We start from the raw sequence: 23,159 nt of genomic DNA, 5'->3' as shown, positions 1-23,159 counted from the left end.
ATCTTAATGACATCTCTCCTATACACCTCTTCTCTCCTCTGATATCATAATCACACTGCTGCATGGTCTTCCTGCCTCAAGTCTATCCTCAATCTAATCCCTCTCTGACAGCTATCACAATGAATTTCTTAGAGTAAAGGTCTATCTATCCATACTATTCCCCCACTCAAAAAGCTCCAGTAACTTTGAATAAATATAAATATTTATAAATGAAAAGTCCTGGACCTGAAGTAAAAAAGACAATTTAATATTTAATAGCTGTGTGATAGTAATCAAATTACTTAATTTCTCTCTGTCTCAATTTCCTCATCTGTAAAATGGGGATTATAACAGCACTTACATCCCAGGGTTGTTGTGAGAATCAAATGGTATAATATATAGAGAGCAGTCTGGAAATCTTCATATGTACTAGTTTTTATTACTTTTTAAAAAAGAAAGAATCTTTGTCTTCTACTAAGTATAACTTTTCTTTAAAGATTTAATAAATTTTGATTGCAATGCTCTCAAGACAAAGAGCCAGAATTTTTTTTCCTCATGGTGGCTATGAAACTAAGTATGCGAAGCAACAGAAATTCCAATAACCTACTAATTAGGACATGGAATGTATTATGTTCAATTATTTGGTCTTTTGTGATTATGTTAAAGAAGGCAAGACCTTTTTCTTTGGTGATAAAAGCATGAATGTAAGAGACAGAAAAAAATGTCAGTTATAGCAAGATCACACATGAAATCAACCATATTCAATTTATTATTATAACCTTTTACCAATTAGTGTTCTTTTATATAGTTGACATCCATGGAGAGAAACAGAAGTTCAGTTGTGGTTCTACTTGTGAGCCCTGGAGCACTTGGTTTCACTTACTTAACATAGAGTAGTTAGCCATGGCTCATGGAAGTATGAAAAGACAAAAATAAAATCTTCCCATAGATGCATGCAAAGTAGAAATATAATTGTTAGGATAGTTGAAAGCTAACATTTTCTCCAGAAAAATGTTCAAAGCATTAAAAGGTTTCAGGATAATAAAGAAAAAAAAAACAAAAAAATTCTGCCATATTCCCTAGCATTTCCATCCCTAGCATTCTAGGAAATGAATTTTTTTTTTAAAAAGATGTCTTTCTGATGTACTTGATTTTAAAAAGCCACAGCTTTACAAAAATAAGAATGATCTGTGAATGCAAGGAAGAGACTGTGAAAGGTTATTTTTTCTGCTATAGATTGGTTTTCTTGCATTTCAGCAACTAAAGATCTTGCCAGAGGTTATACAGGTCATGTGGTTCTGCTAATTTGGGTATTTGGCTCCCCTTCCCAATGAATATAAATAGAGGTGAAATAGATCTTTTATTAATTAATTTTATTAATTCAAGGACCTACATGATTAATGGTAAATATTCCCTCTACTGATAAATGTCAACTCTCTACATCTTAGAAAGTGGTCATCAACAATTGTGAAAACTGAAAAATATCTACTTCTGCATCCTACTTAGGAAGGTTGATGCTCAGGTGATAGGCAAAAGGCCAATCATTTTGGCTTTCAAGGACTTAAGAATATGCTCTGCTGGCAAACTCTTGTAGAGTTCAAAAATCACACCTCTACCAGAAAGAAAGAGACTTCTTTCTATCAGAGAGAACAGAGAGAAACAAAAGCTAGACTACTTGAGGATGAAAATGTATTGGCTATGTATAGGTTTATTAGTCTGAGCTTGTGGCTTTTTTACTATAGGGAATCCTCCATGTAAAAACATTCTCAAGCATCGCAAAGCAGTAATTTTTCTTTATTATACCATCAGCCTGGTTGACTGATAATTTGGATGACACTTGGTACACAAACTACTCCTCCAAACACATTATATATATGTGTGTGTGTGTGTGTGTGTGTGTGTGTGTGTATCTATCTATCTATATCGATGTTTATATCTACATCTTTTCATATATATATATATATATATGTATGTATGTATATATGTACAGAGAGAGGGGGGGAAGGATAGAGGGAGAATTATTTATAAAGAAATCAAATTTTTAAGGACAGAAACACATATTGTGGTATTAATTCCTTCAGGAATGAGGAAACAGCTGACCTATAAGAGTTGAAACACAGAGAGGACTAAAAATAATTAAATAAGAAGGAAAATATCAAACGATTGTTGGAAGCTTTAGGTTTGACTGACATGTCCATATTTACAAATGGAAATATTAAAGATTACCCATATATCCAAAATCTGTGTTACATACATGCAAAAAAGATAATGTGCTAGTCCCATAATCAAACATATAGAATTAGAAATTATAATTATGTCATATGAAGACAATTAAATATAATCAATGCAATAAATTATGGTAATATATTTATATAATTTGTTATATGTTATATTTGTTATAATATTGTTAATTAATAATCACTAATATATAATTTTCTATTTTTAGTCATGTGAATATAGAATATAACTAAAAGAGTAAAGGAAAAAGGAAATATGAGTAAAAGATGCAAACCAAAATGGAAACAAAATTAGGATCATGTCAAGGAGCAAATCATAGAAATAATAATCATATTAAAGATAATGATAATATTTAAATTTATGATGAAATTCATACAATGCAACTAAAGCATTCTCAGAGGAAAATGTGTATTTCTGAATGTTTATTATCAGAATAGAAAAAAGATGATTTATGAAGTTAGCTTTCAATTAAAAGGTGGAAGCTACAAGCCTAAAACTCTTTCCACTATTTATTATTATTTACAGAAAAATTCCATCAAGCCCCCCATTCAATCTTGCACATCACCTTTGAGGAACCAATGTTTAGCCAGCTTCTAATGGACATAGCTCCTAGGCCCTTAGATTGAGAGCTAAGAGTTCTTTCTAGACCAGGATTTTTTCTCTGTGTGTGTGTCCGTCTGTCTGTCTGTCTGTGTGTCTGTGTGTGTATTTGTATGTAAGACCCCCTTTGGCAGTTTGCTAAAGTCCAGAGTGTCTAATAGGAGATGGGATATGTTCAGCAGGATAGTTAGGAAGCAGTGACCCTTTGAAGCATTTTATAAACTTGATTTAATTTTGAGTGATTAAGGGAAAAAAATAAAAGGTTTTAGCAACATTCCTTTGTCTTCCCTTGGATTTCCTCTGCTTTCTTTCTACTGATGATACTTTTAAGTGTGGCCTCTTGATCTCATTTTTATCCTCTTTTATTGCTCACTTCAATCTAATTGAATTCATAATTGCCACATTCAGCAGGGAAACAAAAAGAGAGTTAATGCTCTTGGGGAATGCTAACTCTTTGACCAGTCATCCCAAAGAAAATATCTTTCAACTGGCTTAGGGACAGGATTCTTTTTGTCTAGGGCTTTTATATCAAATGGTCTCTGTCCAGCATCACCATTCTCAAAATTTTAGTTTGTTAATATTTTTGAATGGTGAATTTAATCTGAAATGAAATAGTGTAATAGGCTTGCATTCAGTTTTGGTTACCAAATTTTAGGAAATGGAAAAAGTATCTGATTTAATATATTCAAAATATAATAGCTTTATTCAGGAAAACTCCATGAGATATCATTGTTTGTTTTTAACTTTTATTCCACCCTCCAGCATGTGGCAGCATTGAATGTGAATGTGGACTTTGAACTTGGAGTCAGAAAAGCCTATCTCACCTCAGATGCTAGGACTGCTAGGGAATCATTTCATTACCTTAAGTTTTCTCCTCTATAGAATGAGCAGCTAGGTGACAGAGCAGATAAAACGCCAGTATTGGAGTCAAAAAGGCCCGAGTTCAAATTCAGTCTCAAATGTTTACTAGCTCTTGCAAAATCACTTAACCCCTTTGCCTTAGTTTCCTCATCTGTAAAATGGGTTAGAGAAGGAAATGTCAAACCACTCCAGTATCTCTGCCAAGAAAACCGTATATGGGTCACAAAGAGTTGGACATGACTGAAATGACTGAACAAAATGAGCAAGTTGGACTCAGTGGCCCCCAAGGTCCTTTTCAGTTCCAAATCTATGAACCTATGAAATGAGACATAATGTTAAATAGGTATATTTTCCTAGTTGTTTTTTTTTTCCTAAGTATTAATAAAAATTTCCAGTCATGAGGTAAACTCTTACTTAAACAGCATATAACACCTTATAAAGTCATTGTTTGCAAGCTAATTTTGCAGTTCAACCTCTATAATTTTAGGAAGTTTAACTATAAGAGTAAGACCCATAAAACAAGGCCATATGGCAAACACTAGTTATTGGTAGTGGTGTGTAAGGGGGTTGTACTGTATGTGTGTGTGTGTGTGTATGTGTGTGTGTTAGTAATTGGAAAGGTGAATATATTTTAAAAATAATTCAATAAAAAGAATTTTTAATGAGAATTTCAGCCTAACCCAAACTCAGAAAGAGGCAGATGGTCTGGAATCATATAATTTAGTAGCTGGAAGAGATTTGTGAAGCCATCCAGGCAATACCTTTCAGGTATTAGTGTCTTGGCCAAAGCTCCCACAGCTAGCTGAATGGCAGAGCCAAGATGAAAATCCAAGTCTTTGAATTCCCATCCCAGGGCTGTTTCCATCATGTCTTTCATGGATGCCATTTCCCCAGGTTGTAGGGTACCTCCTTTCTCTATATGGCATGAATTTTAACAGAACAAAACTTTTAAAAAGTCATTTCCCACATTTTACACACGCCAGTGGGCAAATGAGAGGCAGTATGGCATAGTGCCTTAGAAGACTGGCCTTGGAATATTGAAGCACCATATTTTTTTTTTTTGACACATCCTAGCCATATGAGCATGTGCAAGTCATTTAACCTTTTACTGGGCCTCAGACAACTTTTTTGATATGTTATTGATAAATTGCTAATCTACAGTAGTGAAGATAGTTTTATGTTGGGAGATGCCTGTATTAGTGAAATCCCTGGTTCAAAACCACATCTCACCCTCCCCATGACTCCAATGAAAAAGAAAAGAACAAATGTTACATTTTTATTTTACGTAATAACTAAATGTTTTAGCAGTGATTTTTAGGAATGAGGCTAAAATTAGAAGTTTCAGTTTTATAGTCAGATTTCTTTTAAAATACATGGAAAATAAACAAAACTTTAGATACTCTAAACGTTAAGTAATTGGGAATATAACAGTTATATTAGATTAATGCTGGTAGGCATGAGAGCTTGGGTGATTGTGTATCCTTCAATAAGATCCTTACTATATTCATAATATGAAAATGCCTGCAATAGATCTGCCCATGAAAATAGCTTTTTTCAATCCTTCTTTTTAACCTCCTCCTTATTTTACATTGCCCAACCCATTTTTCCACAATTTTCTTCACCTCTTTCTCTCATGACTCATTTCCTTGCCAGCTTCATGCAAACTTGCTCCTATCCTATCTTATTTAGCCGATTTCCCTTACTATTAGCTCTATTCCCTCTCATCTTCACTCTGATTATATTACTCCTCTACTTGAGAAACTCCAACAGTTCCCTATGACACTTGGAATCAAAAATAAATTCCTCCTTTTAGGTTTTTAAAAATCTTCACAAAGCAGTCCAAATGTATGTTTCCAGTCTTATTGTACTACCCTTAACCATATTTTGTGAACCACCTTAAAGGGGCTTAATATTCTTCACATTTTATATTCTATCTTTGTTCCTTGGCAATAGCTATCCCCCAAACCTCTGCCTTTCAGAAACCTTTAAAAATCCTTTAAATCCCCCCACTGCTGGTGTCCCCTACAAAATTATTGTATTTTATGAGTGTGGATATACATGTATATTTTGCATAGACACTCTGGATTCACTCTCCCAACTCTTATTTATATTAGCAAAGCAGGTCCATGGTGAGAAGCTGGTTACATCTCTCTTCAGTATTCTTGGAATAGTGTTGAGGAATTTTGCTTCTTTTAAAAGACTGTCAATCATAAACTTCCACCAGTATATTTTTCAATAACTTAATCAGTTAACATATCTCTAACATTTTCTCTAATTATCAGTTAACAATTCTCTAATTTCACTAACACCAAATGAAATTCATGAAAAATGCTACAGGTACTATTTTCTTCTTTAATGCTATGCTTAAAGAATATATGATTTTGGGGGCAAATAGGTGGTACAGTGGATAGAAATCTCCTGAAGTCAGGAGGACCTGAGTTCAAATCTGACCTCAGTTAACACTTCCAGCTTTGTGACCCTGAGCAAGTCACTTAAGCACAATTGCCTAAGGGGGAAAAAAGGAATATATGATTTCATTCGTGGGTACTCCCTCCAACAATACAGATGATTGTACAATCATCTGTATTGTTTAAATTAGTAGTCAATGTAAGTTTTTTAACTGAAAAAAATCTGTTATCTTAGTAAACTAATTTCTTGGAATGAATCAATCTGCATTCAATTTGATTACCCTTTGGACAACAGTCATAGAATCTATTCCTAATCCCCTATGCATGAAGTCTTTTCAACTTGACAGAACATTTAAGAACCCCTGGTATAACTGTTAAGATCATAGGGTCACCTTTATACCACAATGAGACATCCACTTTAGTAAAATAATAATAAAAACAATAACACCAGTGCTCTCTGCAAAAATAGACTAATTACATTTTATGTACTTTATTTGTACAAAGCATTCATAGATTATATTATTTTTAAAAATCTATTAAACATTTACAAGAAAACAATATATTTCCCAAGGATCAAAAGAGGTGTGCCAGAAAATCTCAGGGGTATAAAGAATAACTGACTATCAATTTGGCAAGTATTAACAAGCTACTCAAAAGCTCTGTGGCATTTGACTATTGACTTTATTAATTGCTGTAAAATGTTTGGCTCTGTTCCACAGCCATGGCCCATTCGTGTTGTACAAATATATAAAATAGACTCAAATATAGTGAAAAACTTATAATATTTAATTTCCCAGTTGGGAAAAAATGTTCTCTGTTTAAACTATGTCACCATACAACACTATCAAAATCAGGAGATATGAAACACATTTTTTTTTCTCTTTTTAAAATTTTTCTTCTTTTTTAAGTTTTTAAAAATTTGTTTCCAATTACATATAATGACAATTTTCAGCATTCATTTTTGAGTTCCAAGTTTTTCTCTTCCTACTCCACCTACTTCCTGAAATGGCAAACAATCTGATGTAGGCTATACATGTTCAATCATGTAAATACATGATACTTTTCAATAAAATCATTTAAGCCCATTGTACTTCTGCCTAGCGTTTGTCATCTTTTCAGTAAAACTAAATATGACTTCCAAATGAAAGCAATTGAACCAACACATCTTATAAATAATTTGATATGTGAATAGATATTGTCCTTATGTCATTCAACCAAAACATACTGAACAGACTATTTCTCCATTGCTATCAAAATATCATTTGGATTCAATGATTTTAAAAATACATAATGTGACACCAAAGAAAAATAGACATTGAAGATTTTGAGTGTGCATCCATACTATATAGAATTAGTGGATGTAATAGTTCATAGTACTCTATTGATCCTTAAAATAGATGATAACTGATTTGGATAGCATTCCCCCCCCCCAAAAAAAAATCAGGTATTCAGGAAACCTATGTTCCATTAGAATAGTTAATTTCCACAGGAAAAGAGGAAAAAGGGCATTGATCAGTATTTTTAAAAGTATATATTAAATAGGTCAAACAAATCTGTAAGAACTATAATCATCATTTGATGATATTCTGTCTGCTCCCAATTATCTTCCCAGGTGTTTAGCTTGTTGACATTGAAGCATCTAGCAAAAAGCTACATTCCTGGGATCTTCTTTTTTTTTTTTCATGGAAATGGAGGAAACCCACCCTTCAAGGAGGAAATCACCCTCCACGTTGGTAACTTAGGAAAAAATCTTTACCAGCAGAAACAGTACTTATTCTTAAGGACCTGAAACTTAATGATCAATGTGGATCATACAAGGAAACGGTGAAGATAATGTGCCATGGATACAGGCTATAAAAATTTGGTCCCCACTGAGGATATAAAAAGACATGACCTAGAGGCTAGATTTATTTGTCAGAAGCTTGCTATCTCTTAGGTTCTGATGGATGACAAATTTCTGGATTATAAACATAGAATTCAACCAATAAATTTTATGAAAAGTGGACCAATAACACAGTCATAATTATTGCCCACAATTGCCCTCACATGACACTTACCCACAAACAATTAAGAACAATATTTTAACAGATGTTGCCATACCAACTACTTATAATTTCCAAATTATAGAATGAAAAGGTTTAAAAATGTAGATACCTAGAAAAATAAACCAAAATCATATGAAACCAAGATGAAATCTAATTTATCCTGCTGCTTTGTCTGCTATGATAGTTATATCAAGGATTCTTTCTGTGAACCCATACAAAATGTGTTTTTATTCTAACACATTTTTTTTCATTTGCAAAAAGTAGCTATTTTATCTATCTGTGCAAATGTCTGCAGAATTTTAAGTATATTATACACACACACACACACACACACACACACACATCAGAAAAGCAATTTCCTCCAATATCCTTTAATCTATATTCCATGGAAAAAGATAAGAATAAAATTAATGACAGCAATAATAATGATAATAGAAATTCACATTTAGAACTTTATTGTAAACAAAGTACTTCTTTTTCCCCACAAGATCCTGGGATCAATTTAGTAAAAAGTATTTCAATCAGTATTTTGTAGAGGAAATTGAGTTACATAGTGGGATTTGCCCTGGGTCTTTGGATCAGAGATTTAAAGCAGAATTTGGCAAGCTACTTATTAACTGAAGGCCAAATCAGCTGACATTTTTATAAGTATTTTACATTTTAAAATACAATAAAACTCTATTTTAAAGTGCAAAAAAATCTACTCTAATGGGCCATACAAAAACATGTGGTGGACCATATTTGACTCTTGGGCCATAGTTTGCTGACCACAGAAACTGAGGTACACTGCTCAACTAAACTTGAATCAAACTTCTTTCTAAATTGAATGCACTTTCTAGCTGAATCTTTAAAAGTCATATACTTGGAGAAGTGTCAATGCTGGGACTTTCTTATAACTAGGTCTTTTCATTCCAAGTTCAATGATCTTCTATAGTAAAGACATATAAAATTATATATGTGTGTGTATGTGTGTGTGTGTATCCTCATATATGTGTAGATATATATGTGTTTGTATATATACATATATAGATATATAAATATACATGTACACACATATATTATATAAACATACAAATACACACACAGATATTCATATACAAATATATACGAACATAGATATGTATATACATATACAAATACACATAAATACACACACACACATGTATATTTTGTGTTTGTTCATTTACTCAGTCTTCCTTGATTCTTTTGTGTATTTAATGCTTGGCAGAAGAGTTGCTGAACTATTCTGTTGGAAATTTGGGGTCAACTTGATATACTAAAGGTCATTTCTATGACAGCATGATCAGTAGATGAAGGAGAAATTTCCCTCATTAGCATTTATAATGACAGACTTTGGACATCTGCCAGCAGGACCAGGGTCAACCTTGGCCTTGAGCAGCTAAAGGAAATTGCAGTTTAATGGGGGAGGGAGGTGCTGATACTTCTGCAAAGGTCCTCACTAAAAGCTTTTCCAGCTAGTCATCATGCCTTGATTTATTGAGTAGTGATGTGAAGGCACATTTTTGTAATTGCTGCTTCACATTGTCTTGTGTGGCATGGAACTTTGGAGGACTAAAACCTAAGGAAGGACAACATATCATAGAGTCCTTATGTTGGACGTGAGTATTGCTAGAAGAGAATTATTCACAGCATGGAGAAGAAAAATGGTGCCAAGGGTAACCTATTTTTTCTAGCCTGTTTCTTCGTTTATAAAATGAAGTGATTAAACTCAGTGACTTTAAGGATCCTTCATTATCTAAACTGATGATCCTATCTTTGCCTTTGGAAGATTCACTTTTCAAAATATTATTTGCATAGGCTTGAAGGATGCTTGCATTAAATTCAATGATCCACCATTAGAAAAATAAAGTATTTTGTAGACTTGCATAAAGTCTAGTGACTACAGAAAACAAATCACTCCAAAGTTATGCCCAAGTCCCAGAAAGCAATGCCAATCCCTTTGCCTCTAGCAGTTCAATCCAGGCAGCTGACAGATGTGCATTCCTGGGTTATTCTCATTGCAATATTTATCTTGGATGGACATTTAATTCTCCATATTGCTCTTTTTTTTTCTTTTTTAGTTCCTGTTTGTGATTTGAATTTGTGTTGCAAAAGAGACTTCACCTCATACCAATCACAGGCCTGAATCAATGTTAATTTAATTATATTTCTTTGGATTTTATTAACAGCTTATTTCATACCTCAAAACATATTTTAAATTGAATTGCATTTATATATTCAGCATATAAAAGCATGAAATTTAGCCTTTATTGGAAGCAATGGCTGAATATCCCCATAATTATACACTATTACCTATATAAAATTTAGAAGTGTATATTGGTACAATGGAAATAACTCAAGGGTTATAGTATGAATACTATGGGGAAAATATAAGTAGCAGATAGAATCCTGGATTGGAAGTCAGGAGCACCTGGGTTTGAATTTTTTATCAGACATCCACCAGCTATATGATCGTGGGTAGGTAAGTCCCTTAGTCTCTCAGACTCATTATAGTCACACTTGTAGGAATCTAGTGCACAATAGACAGAAGATTAAATTTGTAGCCAGGAAGAGCTGAGTCTGAATATTGACTCAGATACTAGCTGTGTGATTTTGGGTAGTTCCCTGACTGGAGAAGAAGGATAATAATAGCCTCTGCCTCCATGGGTTTTCATGAAATCCAAATGAAATAATATTAGAAAGTGTTTTACAAACCTTAAAACTCTATGTGAATACTTGCTATTAGTTGTTATATGCAGAATAGGCATAATAATAGCGGCTATCTCAAAAAGTTGTCTTGAAGATCTTCTGACCTAATGTAGTGTGTCCCAAAAGTCTTAATGAATTTTCTATTTTATTATAAAATGGCTTTAAACTGCACTAAGACTTTTGGGACACCCTGTATATGTAAAGTGCTTTAATTTGTATTAGATATTGTTCTTTTTTTTTTTTTTTGAGGTCTCAGGAGAAAGGTCATTTTTTTATTATAGCTTTTTATTTACAAGTTATATGCATGGGTAATTTTACAGCATTGACAATTGCCAAACCTTTTGTTCCAATTTTTCCCCTCCTTCCTCCCACCCCCTCCCCGAGATGGCAGGCTGACCAATACATATTAAATATGTTAAAGTATAAAATAAATACAATATAAGTATGCATGTCCAAACAGTTATTTTAATTAGCTATTGTTCTTAACTATGATGAAGTGAAGTTACACAGGTAAAGACCTTTGAAAATATCACAGGTCCATTTAGATGTGATCTATTGTTATCATACAAGTATACAAATTTATCCCTAATCCCCTTTCTCCTAACAAGTTATATACACTGTAAAATTTTTGCTATCAATTATAGCAAATTGTCACAATGATTTTCTTACATGCTTAGTTGAGGCATATCAACAAAATTCATCATCCATCCACATGTTGTAGTTAAATTTTGAATCCCATTTCTCTCCTGTCCTCCCTTTCTCTTGCATTAACACAGTCACTCACATTTCAACAGCTGTCAGGCAAGTTTTGCTGCTCTTTTGACATTCTATACTCCTTGTGAGTTCACTTTCCATCTACACCGCAGCTACGCCACTGCCTTTTGTCCCTTCTTTCTGATTGCATCTGGTTCTTGTAAATCAATCCCAGATGAAACTACATAATCCTTCCCTAACAGGCATCCACCCATGTCATCCATCATGATCAGATTCACCCAAGCTGAACATTGCCCTCAATTATGTTGGGATTCACCAGAAGTGACTTGGGATTAATTAGAGCCTCATGTTTACAATGACCAACTGTCTCTACACCTTTGACCTCTGTTGTCTGAATCACTAACCTATGTTTTAGGTTTACTCTTCCTCCATTGCCTTATTTCTGGATGAAATTTTCAGCCCTACAGAAATTAGTACTTCAGTATGGGAGCCATCTCAAAGAACAAAACCTATCGTGGGCTTTAGCGTTCCTCAATACCCAGTGCCTAACAGTACTGCTGCTTAAGAAGGATTAGAATTTTAAAATGTTTTTAAGGGCCAGGCTGCATCAGTTGGCACAATCCTGCTTGCAAATAAAATTCCCAAAGCAAAGAAAATAGAGATTGTAGGATGAAATATTTTATTTTTAATAAAATTATAGTTTTTGCTGTTAATTTAGGGGCTTGATTCTTTAAGTATCATACAGCCTTCTAATTGTATTTAATCCCTAAAAATGAGAAAGACAAACAGAAGCAGACACAGACAAAGAAGGATATGAGAGAAATGAGATAGACAGACAGATAGACTCAGAGAACAGAAAGATAGAAACAGAAAAAGAGAGAGAGGAAAGAAGGAGAAGGAGGAGAAGAAGGACAAGAAGAAGAAGAAGAAGGTGGGGGGAGGGAAGGAAAGAGAAACAGAAAGGAACAAAGAAATACAGAGATACAAAAAGAGACAGACAGAAACAGGCATAGACAAAGAAAGATGAGTAGAGAAATGAGAGACAGAGACAGGGAGAGAGAAAGACTCAGAGAACAGAAAGATAGAGATAGAAAGAGAGAAAGACACACCAAGAGACATAAAGAAGGAAGGAGGGAGGGAGGGAAAGAGAGAGAGAGAAAGGGGGGAAGAAAGAGAGAGAGAGAAGAGAATATAAACTTACATATGGTATCATTTCTTTCAATCCTTGGCTCAAAGCACACTGGAAATTTTTGTTTCATGTTTATTTATTCCCATTTTTTGACCCACTCTCAGGGGCTAGCCAAATTGTGACTTTATTGGTATAGGAAATTCTCCATGAGGAAATACATAATTGTTTGCACACCCATACACATGCTATCAACATATACACATGTATTACATAATAATTATACATGCATACATACATATGTGCAGCTTGGTAACTCAGAATTCTGGGTCTGGAGTCAGGAAGACTCATCAATGCAAATTCAAATCGGGCACTTGCCAGCTATGCGACCTTGATCTCTTAACCCTATTTGCCTCAATTCATCATTAGTAAAATGAGCTATCTCTGCCAAGAAAACCCCAATGGAGTCATAAAGAGACAGACACAGCTTAAACAATTGAGTAACAACAAATACATACATATGCACATACACCATATACAAACATATTCACAGAAGTTGTGGGATTTAAATCCTTACATTCCTGATGATGAAGCCAGCTCTATCTCTATTATACCATGCATCCTGTCATATTAATTCTAATACCTATATATATAAAATATACACACATATATAAATTTATATATCTACATACACACACACACATATATGAGGAGACCACATTTTGGTTAAAGGGAATACTGGTTTACAAATATTTGAATGGTGATTCTATTCTTATTGTTATAGATCATTAATAAGTGCTTATTGACTTGATTTTGATTTGATTTAATTTTCCTAAGTTCCAGCTCATCACTCTTTTTTCATATAATCTCTTATAAATAGGCTGGTTCACTTGTGTTTTAATGTACAGATTAAATATTCACAGAATTCAGTTCAATAATTTGTGTCTGCCATGTGTCAAATATTATATTAGAAGCTAATGATAAGAAGAAAAAAAATAAATGAAAGTACCTCAGCCCTCAAGAAATTTAGTTTTTTGGGGAGAAATAATGTGTAAACTCAGAAAAATATAAACAATATGGAAAATAAATTCAAGTAATTTATTTGGAAGGGTTGGGAATGAAATCCTAACAACTGAAGGAATGAGGAAAGTCATTATTTGGGAAATGGCATTTTATCTGGGCCTTTTATAGTGATAGGGGTTCCAAAATGAAGAAATAAAGAAGTGAATTCTAGACATGGTGGATAATGTATGGCAGAAATTGGAGAGAAAATGTCCTCTATAGGAAAGAGCTAATAGCCCATGTGACTGTAAACTACCTGTCATCTCATTTAAGACAGCTTTTTAGCATTATCAATATACTATCTTAGCCTTAATAATTGCCTTTGTTGGGTTTTTCCTTCAGGATCTCCTGCCCTCACTGGCACTGGCACTGTGAATGTCATAGTCAGTGATGTCAATGACAACGTTCCTACTTTTGCCCATAAGACATACTCTGCCACTATTTCAGAAGATGCTCCAACTGGGTCAGATGTGCTGCTTGTTAGTGCCTCAGATGCAGATGCCTCAACTAATGCAGTCATCAGGTAAGACACCTTTCCATTGGTCATTTGATGTTCCCTCTAATCCCTTGTTACCAGAGGGATTCTGGTATGTGTATAATAACTAGATCTCTGGGCAGGGAAAGAGGAGAAATGTGCACAAAACATCCTTCAAGTTATACCAAAGTAGTAATGGTATTGCTAGGTCAAAGAATTTGCACGGTTTTATGACCTTTTTGGGTATAGTTTCAATTTATTTTACAAAATGGTTGAAGAAGTTCACAATTCCACCAATAACACACTAATGTCTCATTTTTTCCACATTTGTCAATTTCCTTTTCTATCTTTTTAGCCAGTCTTATAAGTACGAGTGAGAATTGTTTTTACTCAATATTGATCGGAGAAATGCAAATTAAAACAATTTAGTTTGGGGAAGTTGTTTTCAGAGATAGGAACTGTAAGTTTTCAGTTTTTCTAAATTGCTATGGTCTACTCTTCTGGTCTGTTCTCTGCCCTGTGAATGATGACAAGCACTCTTTTTTTTGCTCTGGAACATGAGGAGGATCCTTTTCCATTGTGATTGCAACCTCTGGTGTGCCCATATTCCTCCTTACCCTCGCACTGCCATCTAGAACTGTGATCTGGATGCAAGGATGGGCAAAACAACAGAGGCCTGCCTCAGTGCAAAGAGACCCCTGTAATCTCTGTTGTTTGACCCTCTTATCCATGTGTGGGTTGGAGCATCAGAAGCAATCTCTGCTGCTGCTATTTTAGTGGCTTCCAAGCCCTGGTTCTGGTTTGCTGGGATCCAGGATGTGCTGGAGGGTCTGTGTTGGACTGTGTTTCATTGTCAACTAAGTGCAATGGACCTTTGTTGCTAACTTTCTAAGTTGTCATGAGCTGGAAAATTTTTCACTTCATCTTTTTTTTAGGGTTCTGTTGCTCTAGAATTTGTTTAGAATCATTATTTAAAGGTTTTTGGAGGGGTTTAGGAAGATAAGTTCCTGCCTTTTTATTCCACTATCTTATCTCTGCCTTTAAATAAATGTTTTTTGAATGATTGACCTTGTCTCAATCTGATTCTCATCTAGCTAGAAACACATTTCAGCCATTTCATTTATTCCTGCTTTTTGGAATAAGGAAGGAAAATCCTTCCACTTACAACTTCTTGACAATATTAGAAGATTTTTAACATGCTTTTGTCTACCCTAACCCACTTCCTAGTAATATAAAATCTTTTATTCTCCAGGTGAACCATTCATTATTCATTCAATTAATCCTCTTGTGGTATGATCTTAAGGCCCCTTGGGTTTCCCTTCTCTGAATGTTTTTTGCTTGATAAAATTTTATTTTTATTCTTTCCATAAATAGAAATTAAATGGCCTTGAATTAGCTGGAGGTGAGCAAAGCAAATTCTTTTCCAGAGAAAAACCAAATGCCAACTTCTTCTTTTGATTGCTACTAGGACAAACACAAAGACTAGACCTTCTATCTACTACTTAGATAGTGCTTACATTTAGATTTATATTTGATAAACTAGATTCCTGTTCAGTGTAATATTAAAATCATTATAAAACACAAATTTAGGTAAATATTTAATAAATCCAATTCAATTAAGAAAATATTAATTAATCATCCCAATGAATGGGAAGATCCAATGCTACGCATAGGGGATTCAAAGGCATAATGGAAATGGTTTTATCCTCAAGGAATTTATAACCTTATGTGTGCTATTTGGTTAATAACCATTTGTTAAGGTCCTACTATATATCAGACCCTGTGTTAAGTACTAGGGATACAGTGAAAGGCTACCTTCAAGAAGTTCATAATCTAATGAGATAGACAACATGCAAATCCATATGTGCAAACAAGTTAAACTGGATAAATCAGAAATAAACAATAGAGAGAAAAAATTATCATTAAGAAGTAGATATGACATTGTCATTTCAGTCTCAGTTGTGTCTGACTCTCCATGATCCCATTTGGAGTTTTCTTGGTAAAGATAATAAAGTGGTTTGCCATTTCCTTTTTCAGTTCATTTTATAGATGAGAAACTGAGATAAAGAGAATAATGTGACTTGTCTAGGATTACCCAGTTAGTGAATTTCTAAGGCTAGATTTGAATTCTGAATATTCTGACACCATGCCCAGTATTCTATCCACTGTACCACCTAGATTACCTTCTATGCAGATAAGTAAATATAAGGATTAATAAGTAGGTATCAGGAAAGACTTCCCATAAGAGGTTGTGTCTGAATTGAGTCTTGAAATAAGCAAGGAAGTATAAGGCATAAAGATGAGGAAGGAGAACATTCAATTTACCCTGCATAAAGGCTCAGAGGCAGAAGAAATAATATAGAGAATAACCTTTCAAAGCTCATTAATAAGAGTTTTAAATGTCAACTAAGGTTGTATGACAATAATCAACACATTTAATAAGGTTACAATACCTCTGAAGCAGATTGGCCTCTTAATACAAGAAATTCTGGACCAAGGGATATTTCTGTATCTCTAGCTACAAATCATAATTAACATCATCATAACAAAAAGGTCATTCTTAGGGAGTCCAGATAGAATAAGCAGTTCAGATCATTCAAGGTAATGATGGAAATTATGCAACATATCTTTACAGGCTATAAACTTTTAGCACTTACTGAACAAAACACAAAATAGTGTCTAGAATCATACATTACTGTCTCATAAATTGCTAAGAAATCCTTACACTACACACACAGGCTTAAAATATGTGCCTAAAAATAAACTACTAATAGCATTCATGCCCACAGTGGCCAAGACATCAGAATAATCCATTAAAAAACATAGAAGAATATTTTAATAGCTATCACTATGCCAAATACTCAATGTGGAATGCAAATCTCACAAAACAGAAAGACCTAAGAGAAGTTAAAATCATGTCTGAAAAAGATATAGCACATGTCATCCTATCATCCTGTCCAATACTAGAAGAGTCCTAAAAATGTTTTCAATGAAATGGTAGAAGAAACACTTATATTAATATTTTATTCAAATACAAAAACATAGTCTATTTATCCTCCTGCACAAATATTCAAAGAACATTCAGCACAAAGCAATAATAGCAATCCTGGATAATTTCTATTTGTTCTCCATCAAAGCAAATTAGAAGAATGATTTGACTTCAATAGCAATAACAACAACAACAATAATAGCTGATATTTACATAATGCCTTAATGTTTTAATAGTTTTTTATTTTTCCAACTATATGCAAAGATAGATTGAAAACAACATTCACTTTTGCAAAATGTTGTTATCCAAGTTTTTCTTTCTCCCTTTCTCCCCAATTCCACCTCCCCAAGACAGTAAGCAATTCAACATAGGTTAAACATGTTCAGTTCTTCTAAATGTATTTTCATATTCATCATGCTATACAAGAAAAGTCAGATCAAAAGGAGGAAAAAACCATGAGAAAGAAAAACAAAAAACAAGCAAACAAACAACAACCAATTGCTCCTCTTTCACTCTGTATAATTTTATCTCTGGATATGGATGGAACTTTACATCCCAACTCTATTGGGATTATAATGTCTTAATGTTTGCAAAAGTTTTATACCCACTATCTCATTTGTATGACATAATTTTTATGTGTATTGACTAATATAATTTGATTAAATTGTTTTTCCCTTATAACTATCCACAAAATTTCAGTATTTAAATAATACTTTAAAGGCTCATTTTAATCTCACAACAATCATATGAGATGGTATTACAGATATAATCTTTATTTTAAAGATTTTAAAATTGAAATTTAGAGTGTGACTTACCTACACATGCCCATGCACACAGAGTCAATCATTTATGAAAAATCTACTATGTATCAGAAATTGTGTTTGATATAATGGATATAAAGACAAAAATAGAATAGACCTTGTCCTCAAGAACTTTACATTCTCTCTAAGAAAAACAGTGTTGGAGGGTAGAGGTAGAATTTGAACCTTGGTATTCCTAACCCCAGATTCAAGACACAACCACAATTTATTTAGGTTACCAGCTATCCTCTAATACCAATGTCTGCCATGTTTAATGTATATATGTTAAATAATTTAAAGACATATGATCAATGCAGCTAGGTAGTGCAGTGGATAGAGTATCGGCCTTGAAGTCAGGAGGACCTGAATTCAAGTCTGATCTCAGACATTTAATACATCCTAGCTGTGTGACCCTGGACAAGTCACTTAACTCCAATTACCTCAGGGAAAAACAAAAACAAAATAAAACATATGATCTACTCTGGGTTGCTATAATTAGCAAGTAGTCAGTTAGCATTTGTTAATCCAAAATAGGTCAATAAGTTAGTAATACTGGGATCACCCAAGTTAGGCATGGAAAGTAATATCCCTGAGCATGGAGATACCAGGCTTTAATGAAGTTCTCAGACACCTTTCTGTGTTGTTAGGTCTGACATGGTTCAATTTTTGTGGTCTCACAGATTCCTGGATTATTTAAGATTTAAATTTTACATTTGAATTTATCGAGACATATTGTAGCCAGGCAGGAGGTTGGCAGGGGTGATGTCTGCAAAAGAGTTATCTTAACAAATACACCAGTCTCCACCTCTTTATGCTCCTGGCTCATTTTCTTGTTAAATCATTCTTTAGTTTCATAAATTGTCTGGGAATATGAACAGAGATATGAATTAGAGTCCATTTAATTGCAGTAATTCCCAACTTAAACTTCATGTCCACCTCATTGTGAGCTGGGGAAAATCATTTCTTACTTCTGGGTTAGGTGTCTATCTTGTAATTTCAAATTGCAAGGCTTTTAGGCTTGACTAAAATAACTCTAATGGTCACATCCAATGTACTCATATGGCAATTTTAAACATAATAAAAACATGAATAATCATTGCAAACAAGACAGAATTGAATTTTATATGAAGCCAAGAGGGGTTTAATTTCTTCCTTTCCCTTCTCCCTTCCTCCTTTCCACCTATTGAGAAGGAGAGCAGGGAAGAAAGTAAACAGACAGGTAAAGGGTAGTGTGTATATGGGAATTCCAAGATTTCCAAGAGTGTAAAGGAAAGACAGGTACTGTAAGCTAGATCTCATTATTACCTCCTTTCTCTTCAAATGCTCTGTTCACCTCTCTAGTCCACTCTTGCTGGCCCTCCACTACCTCCCTTCATGCGTTACCAAGCCACGAATTCTTGGTTCCACTTGATTTCCTTGTTTTTTCTTTTGCAAAGTCAGCTTTTATCCCCTCTCATATTCTACTGAGCCAGAAAGAAAAGCTTGAAGGCCCAGTAGACTTATAGCCTTCCTTCTCTTCTCTGCCTCTAAGCTTGACTTCTTTGCATGACTCCCACATAGTTTCTCAGCAGAAGTTCCCCCTAGGTTAAAAGCCCTGACAATCTGAGAAACTCAGGATAATGTCAAAAGCCGTCCTGCTCCATCAAGTCTCCATGGTAATATACAGAGTTAGGAGTTGTGATACAAAACTGAAAAAGCCAAAATAAGATTATAGGTTTCCTCTGAAATCAATCAAAAGACATCAGTTTAATTTTATTTACCAAAATATGATTCTTTTCTGTACTAAGTTTAGTTTTGGTTTTTTAGATTAGTTTTTATTATTGAAGCAAACCTTTCTCTGAATAGACATAATGAAGACAGTAAATGGTAGTGGCAGCTTCAGCGTTACCCACAGTGAGCTGATGAATTCTTTGGGGAATTCAAAATGACTTTACATTAGTTATTAATGCTGCTTAATTCAGTCCTGCAGAAAACAGCCCAGCATGGTGTAGTCAAAAATGTCGTTCTCATTTTTTCCACTTTCTTTCTTCTAAAGGATATGAACTTTTAGAATTCACAAATATTGGAGAAAAGTACCAAAGATCATGATAGAATAGTATTCTAAGACTAAAGTGGATCTGAAATCTCATTAACTAAGATATTTTTATAGTCCATCCATATCTGTCTATCCCATGTACCTCCTGTCCATGTCCTTCCAAAATTATGACACAGGGGGTGCACCCAACATGATGAGGTTCTTTCTCTCTTTATCTTGCTATCACATTTGTATCAATGGAACCCATAAACAATCTATCAGTTTATTCCTTAATCTCAACTAACCTAACCTTTCTGCACATAAAGTTCCATTTATGATATCATTTACTCAGCTTCTCCTGCAGAATCATTATTTGTAATGTGAAATACCTTGTTAATAGCCACCACCAACTCAATCCTTCCCTTTTTTCCTCTTCTCTCTCCCACTCTCTTTTTCTCTACTTTCTTTTGGGTGTCTCTATTTCCCCTGGGCTGGAAGTACAAAAATCACTCATACACCTGTTTCCACTTTGATGTGGAAACTTTGACTTACTCTGTTTCCAACCAGGGCCAATTAGTTCCTTTTTAGGCAACCTGGTGACCCCATTATTCAGAGGAACACCCTATATAAGATAGAATTTAATGTGAATACCTATTGGCTTAGTCCACTATACTTCAGAACTCCCACCCCCAAGAGATCCTCCAGCCTCAGCCTTACCAGTGGCAGGGATTACAGACATGTGCTACCACACCTGGCACTGAGTCTTGCTTCTAATTATGTTAAAGGTAAAATAAAATGCCTGAGGCTATGGAAAATTATATGCTTTGGAAACCATCTATATTTCACATTTATTTAAATGGATAATAATAAAGTTTCTAAAATCTTACCAACTTACTCCAAGAATCTACCTTTGGAAAGGTTCATTTAAGTTGCAAAGTCTCAAGCTGAAAATAAATAACACTACTGAGTGTTTGAGATGATGGAAGAAGATGAGTACTAATATCTATAAAACATACTTTCCCTTCAGAAACGTAATAGTTAATAAAGAAGGGAAATTACAGAACTCTCCCCTCCCCTAGGAAGGAAAAGGGAGAGGAAGAAAGGGAAGGAAGAAGGAAGGAAGGAAGGAAGGAAGGAAGGAAGGAAGGAAAGAAGGAAGGAAGGAAGGCAGAAAAATAAATAAAAAATTAGAGTGCAAAGAAAATTACAAAGTCTAAATTAAGTGCCATAGATGTCATGAGAGTTCTGGAAAGGAAGTTTCTCTATGATTTGTCCAGGAAAGGTTACATGAAGGAAATGATATTTGTGATTGACTTTAGATAAAAACAGGAGGATGGCATTCTGGAAATAACAGGAATCAGCAAAGACGGAGAGATCAGAAAGCACATAGAGTGTGCAATTTTTTATCTTCTTTTCAAGGTTATAATTTTCCCCAAATTACTTTACGGCTCTACTTTATTCTATCTGCATATTACTCTCCAAACTATGTTATATTGCTGTTACTGCTTTCTCATATCTCATTATCTCTTCCTACATAGTTTTTTTTTTTTCTTTCACTGCTAGCTCTATTAAAATCTTATCCATCCTTCAAATGCTTCTTCTTCCATGAGGCCTTCCTTAAGAATCTTAAAAGGATGTTTTTCCCCCTCTCCTTTGAACCAGGAGATTCTAGAATGTTTTATCACCTTCATGGCACAACTGTAATAAAATAGATACATTGATTTGTGAAAGTATAGGATTTGTTTTAAAATATACTTATTATAATGCATATTAAGTATTTGTGTGTTCCACTCATTCATTCATTCAAAAATATTTATTGAAACTGCCCTCAGTGAGTTTGCTATTAAATAAGGGAGAATGAAAGGTATAATCTATGTTTATATATTATTTTTATACTTATATAATATATTTATATTTTATATTCATGCAATATGTAAATATATGATATTTATATATTATAAAACATGTATAATATAATGATCGAATGAATAAAACTCATAAATGACATACAAGTCAGGGTCCTACTATCAAAGAGCTTATAATCTTATTATGGACCAAGAATTTTGTAAAGAATAATATAGAATGATATATAAGTATGTGCCTTTTGTAAGGAAAAGCCAGTCTATCTCTCAGATAGCATTTCAAGTATGGCACAAGTTAAAAAGGCTTTCTGAAGGAAAAGTGCCCTGAATTAGAATTTGAAATTCAAAGGCAGCTTTTGGAGGCAGATAGGAAGAATGGGACACCATGATAAGCAAAGAGAACAAAAGTTTCTGAAGATGGGAATGAAAATGACCTCAGCAGGGCTCATTTAGGAAATGGGTATGATTAAAGAAAAAGTTTCAAATTCAGAAGCAACAAAGATTTAAAGACTATATGATTTTTAATGTTTTGACCATTTATCCATTTATCCAGCTCATAAACTTTTAAATATTTATTTTAAAAGATCCTTGAAAAGTAAATAGACATGAAGTGGTTATTTTGAAAATATGCCTTCAATCATATGTTAAAATATATTTTGGTAATACCTTAGAAATCTAAGCAAAGGGATAGGAAGATGGCACAATGGTTATGGCACCAGACTTGGAGATAGGAGGACCTAAATTCATTTTATTAAGTGTAACTGAGGATAAGACAAAACTCAAATTGCCTACAAACAAATAAAGGAAAGAAATTTAATTTTAAAAAAGATTGCTACAAAATCCATCTGGGATCTTTGCCAAAATGGGAAATTTTTAAGAGGTGAAGATTTTGGAAAGAATAAAATTGATTAAGTTTTTGGACATGTTAAGTTTGAGATGTCCTTGATACTGCCAAGTTGAAGTGTTGATTGGACAAATGATGATATGAGATTGAGAGATGGGCTGGTTATATAGAATTAAAAGTTGTAATGTGATAGCTGAACCCACAGGAGCTGTTGTTTACCAGTTCCTGAAGTACAGAGGAAGATGGGAAGAAGTCTTGGAAAAAAACTTTAAGGAGTCACTACAATTAGGGAGTATCCTTTGGACCATGAGCCAACACAGGAGACTCAGAAGGGAAATAGGAGGAAAACCAAGACAGAATAGAGTGATGAAAATCCAGAAAGGAGAATGTATTTAAGAGCAAAGAGTGAATCAACAGTGTCAAATGTAGTTGA

At 33.9% G+C, this 23,159-nt stretch overlaps 1 protein-coding gene across 2 annotated transcripts in view; it reads left to right on the top strand.

Annotated features, from left to right (window-relative positions):
- FAT4 (FAT atypical cadherin 4) overlaps positions 1-23,159 on the top strand; it is a 222,997-nt gene that overhangs the window by 131,609 nt on the left and 68,229 nt on the right. For both annotated transcript variants that reach the window (XM_023505628.2, XM_012551888.3), the window contains exon 7: positions 14,085-14,265. In XM_023505628.2, the coding sequence (XP_023361396.1) occupies positions 14,085-14,265 (181 nt within the window). The remainder of the gene's footprint in view (positions 1-14,084; positions 14,266-23,159) is intronic.

The sequence above is a fragment of the Sarcophilus harrisii genome, chromosome 6 (genome assembly GCF_902635505.1).
Source record: "Sarcophilus harrisii chromosome 6, mSarHar1.11, whole genome shotgun sequence".
NCBI lineage: Eukaryota > Metazoa > Chordata > Mammalia > Dasyuromorphia > Dasyuridae > Sarcophilus > Sarcophilus harrisii.
The sequence above is the reverse complement of the archived record's forward strand: the minus strand, read 5'-3'. Positions and strand labels throughout refer to the sequence as shown.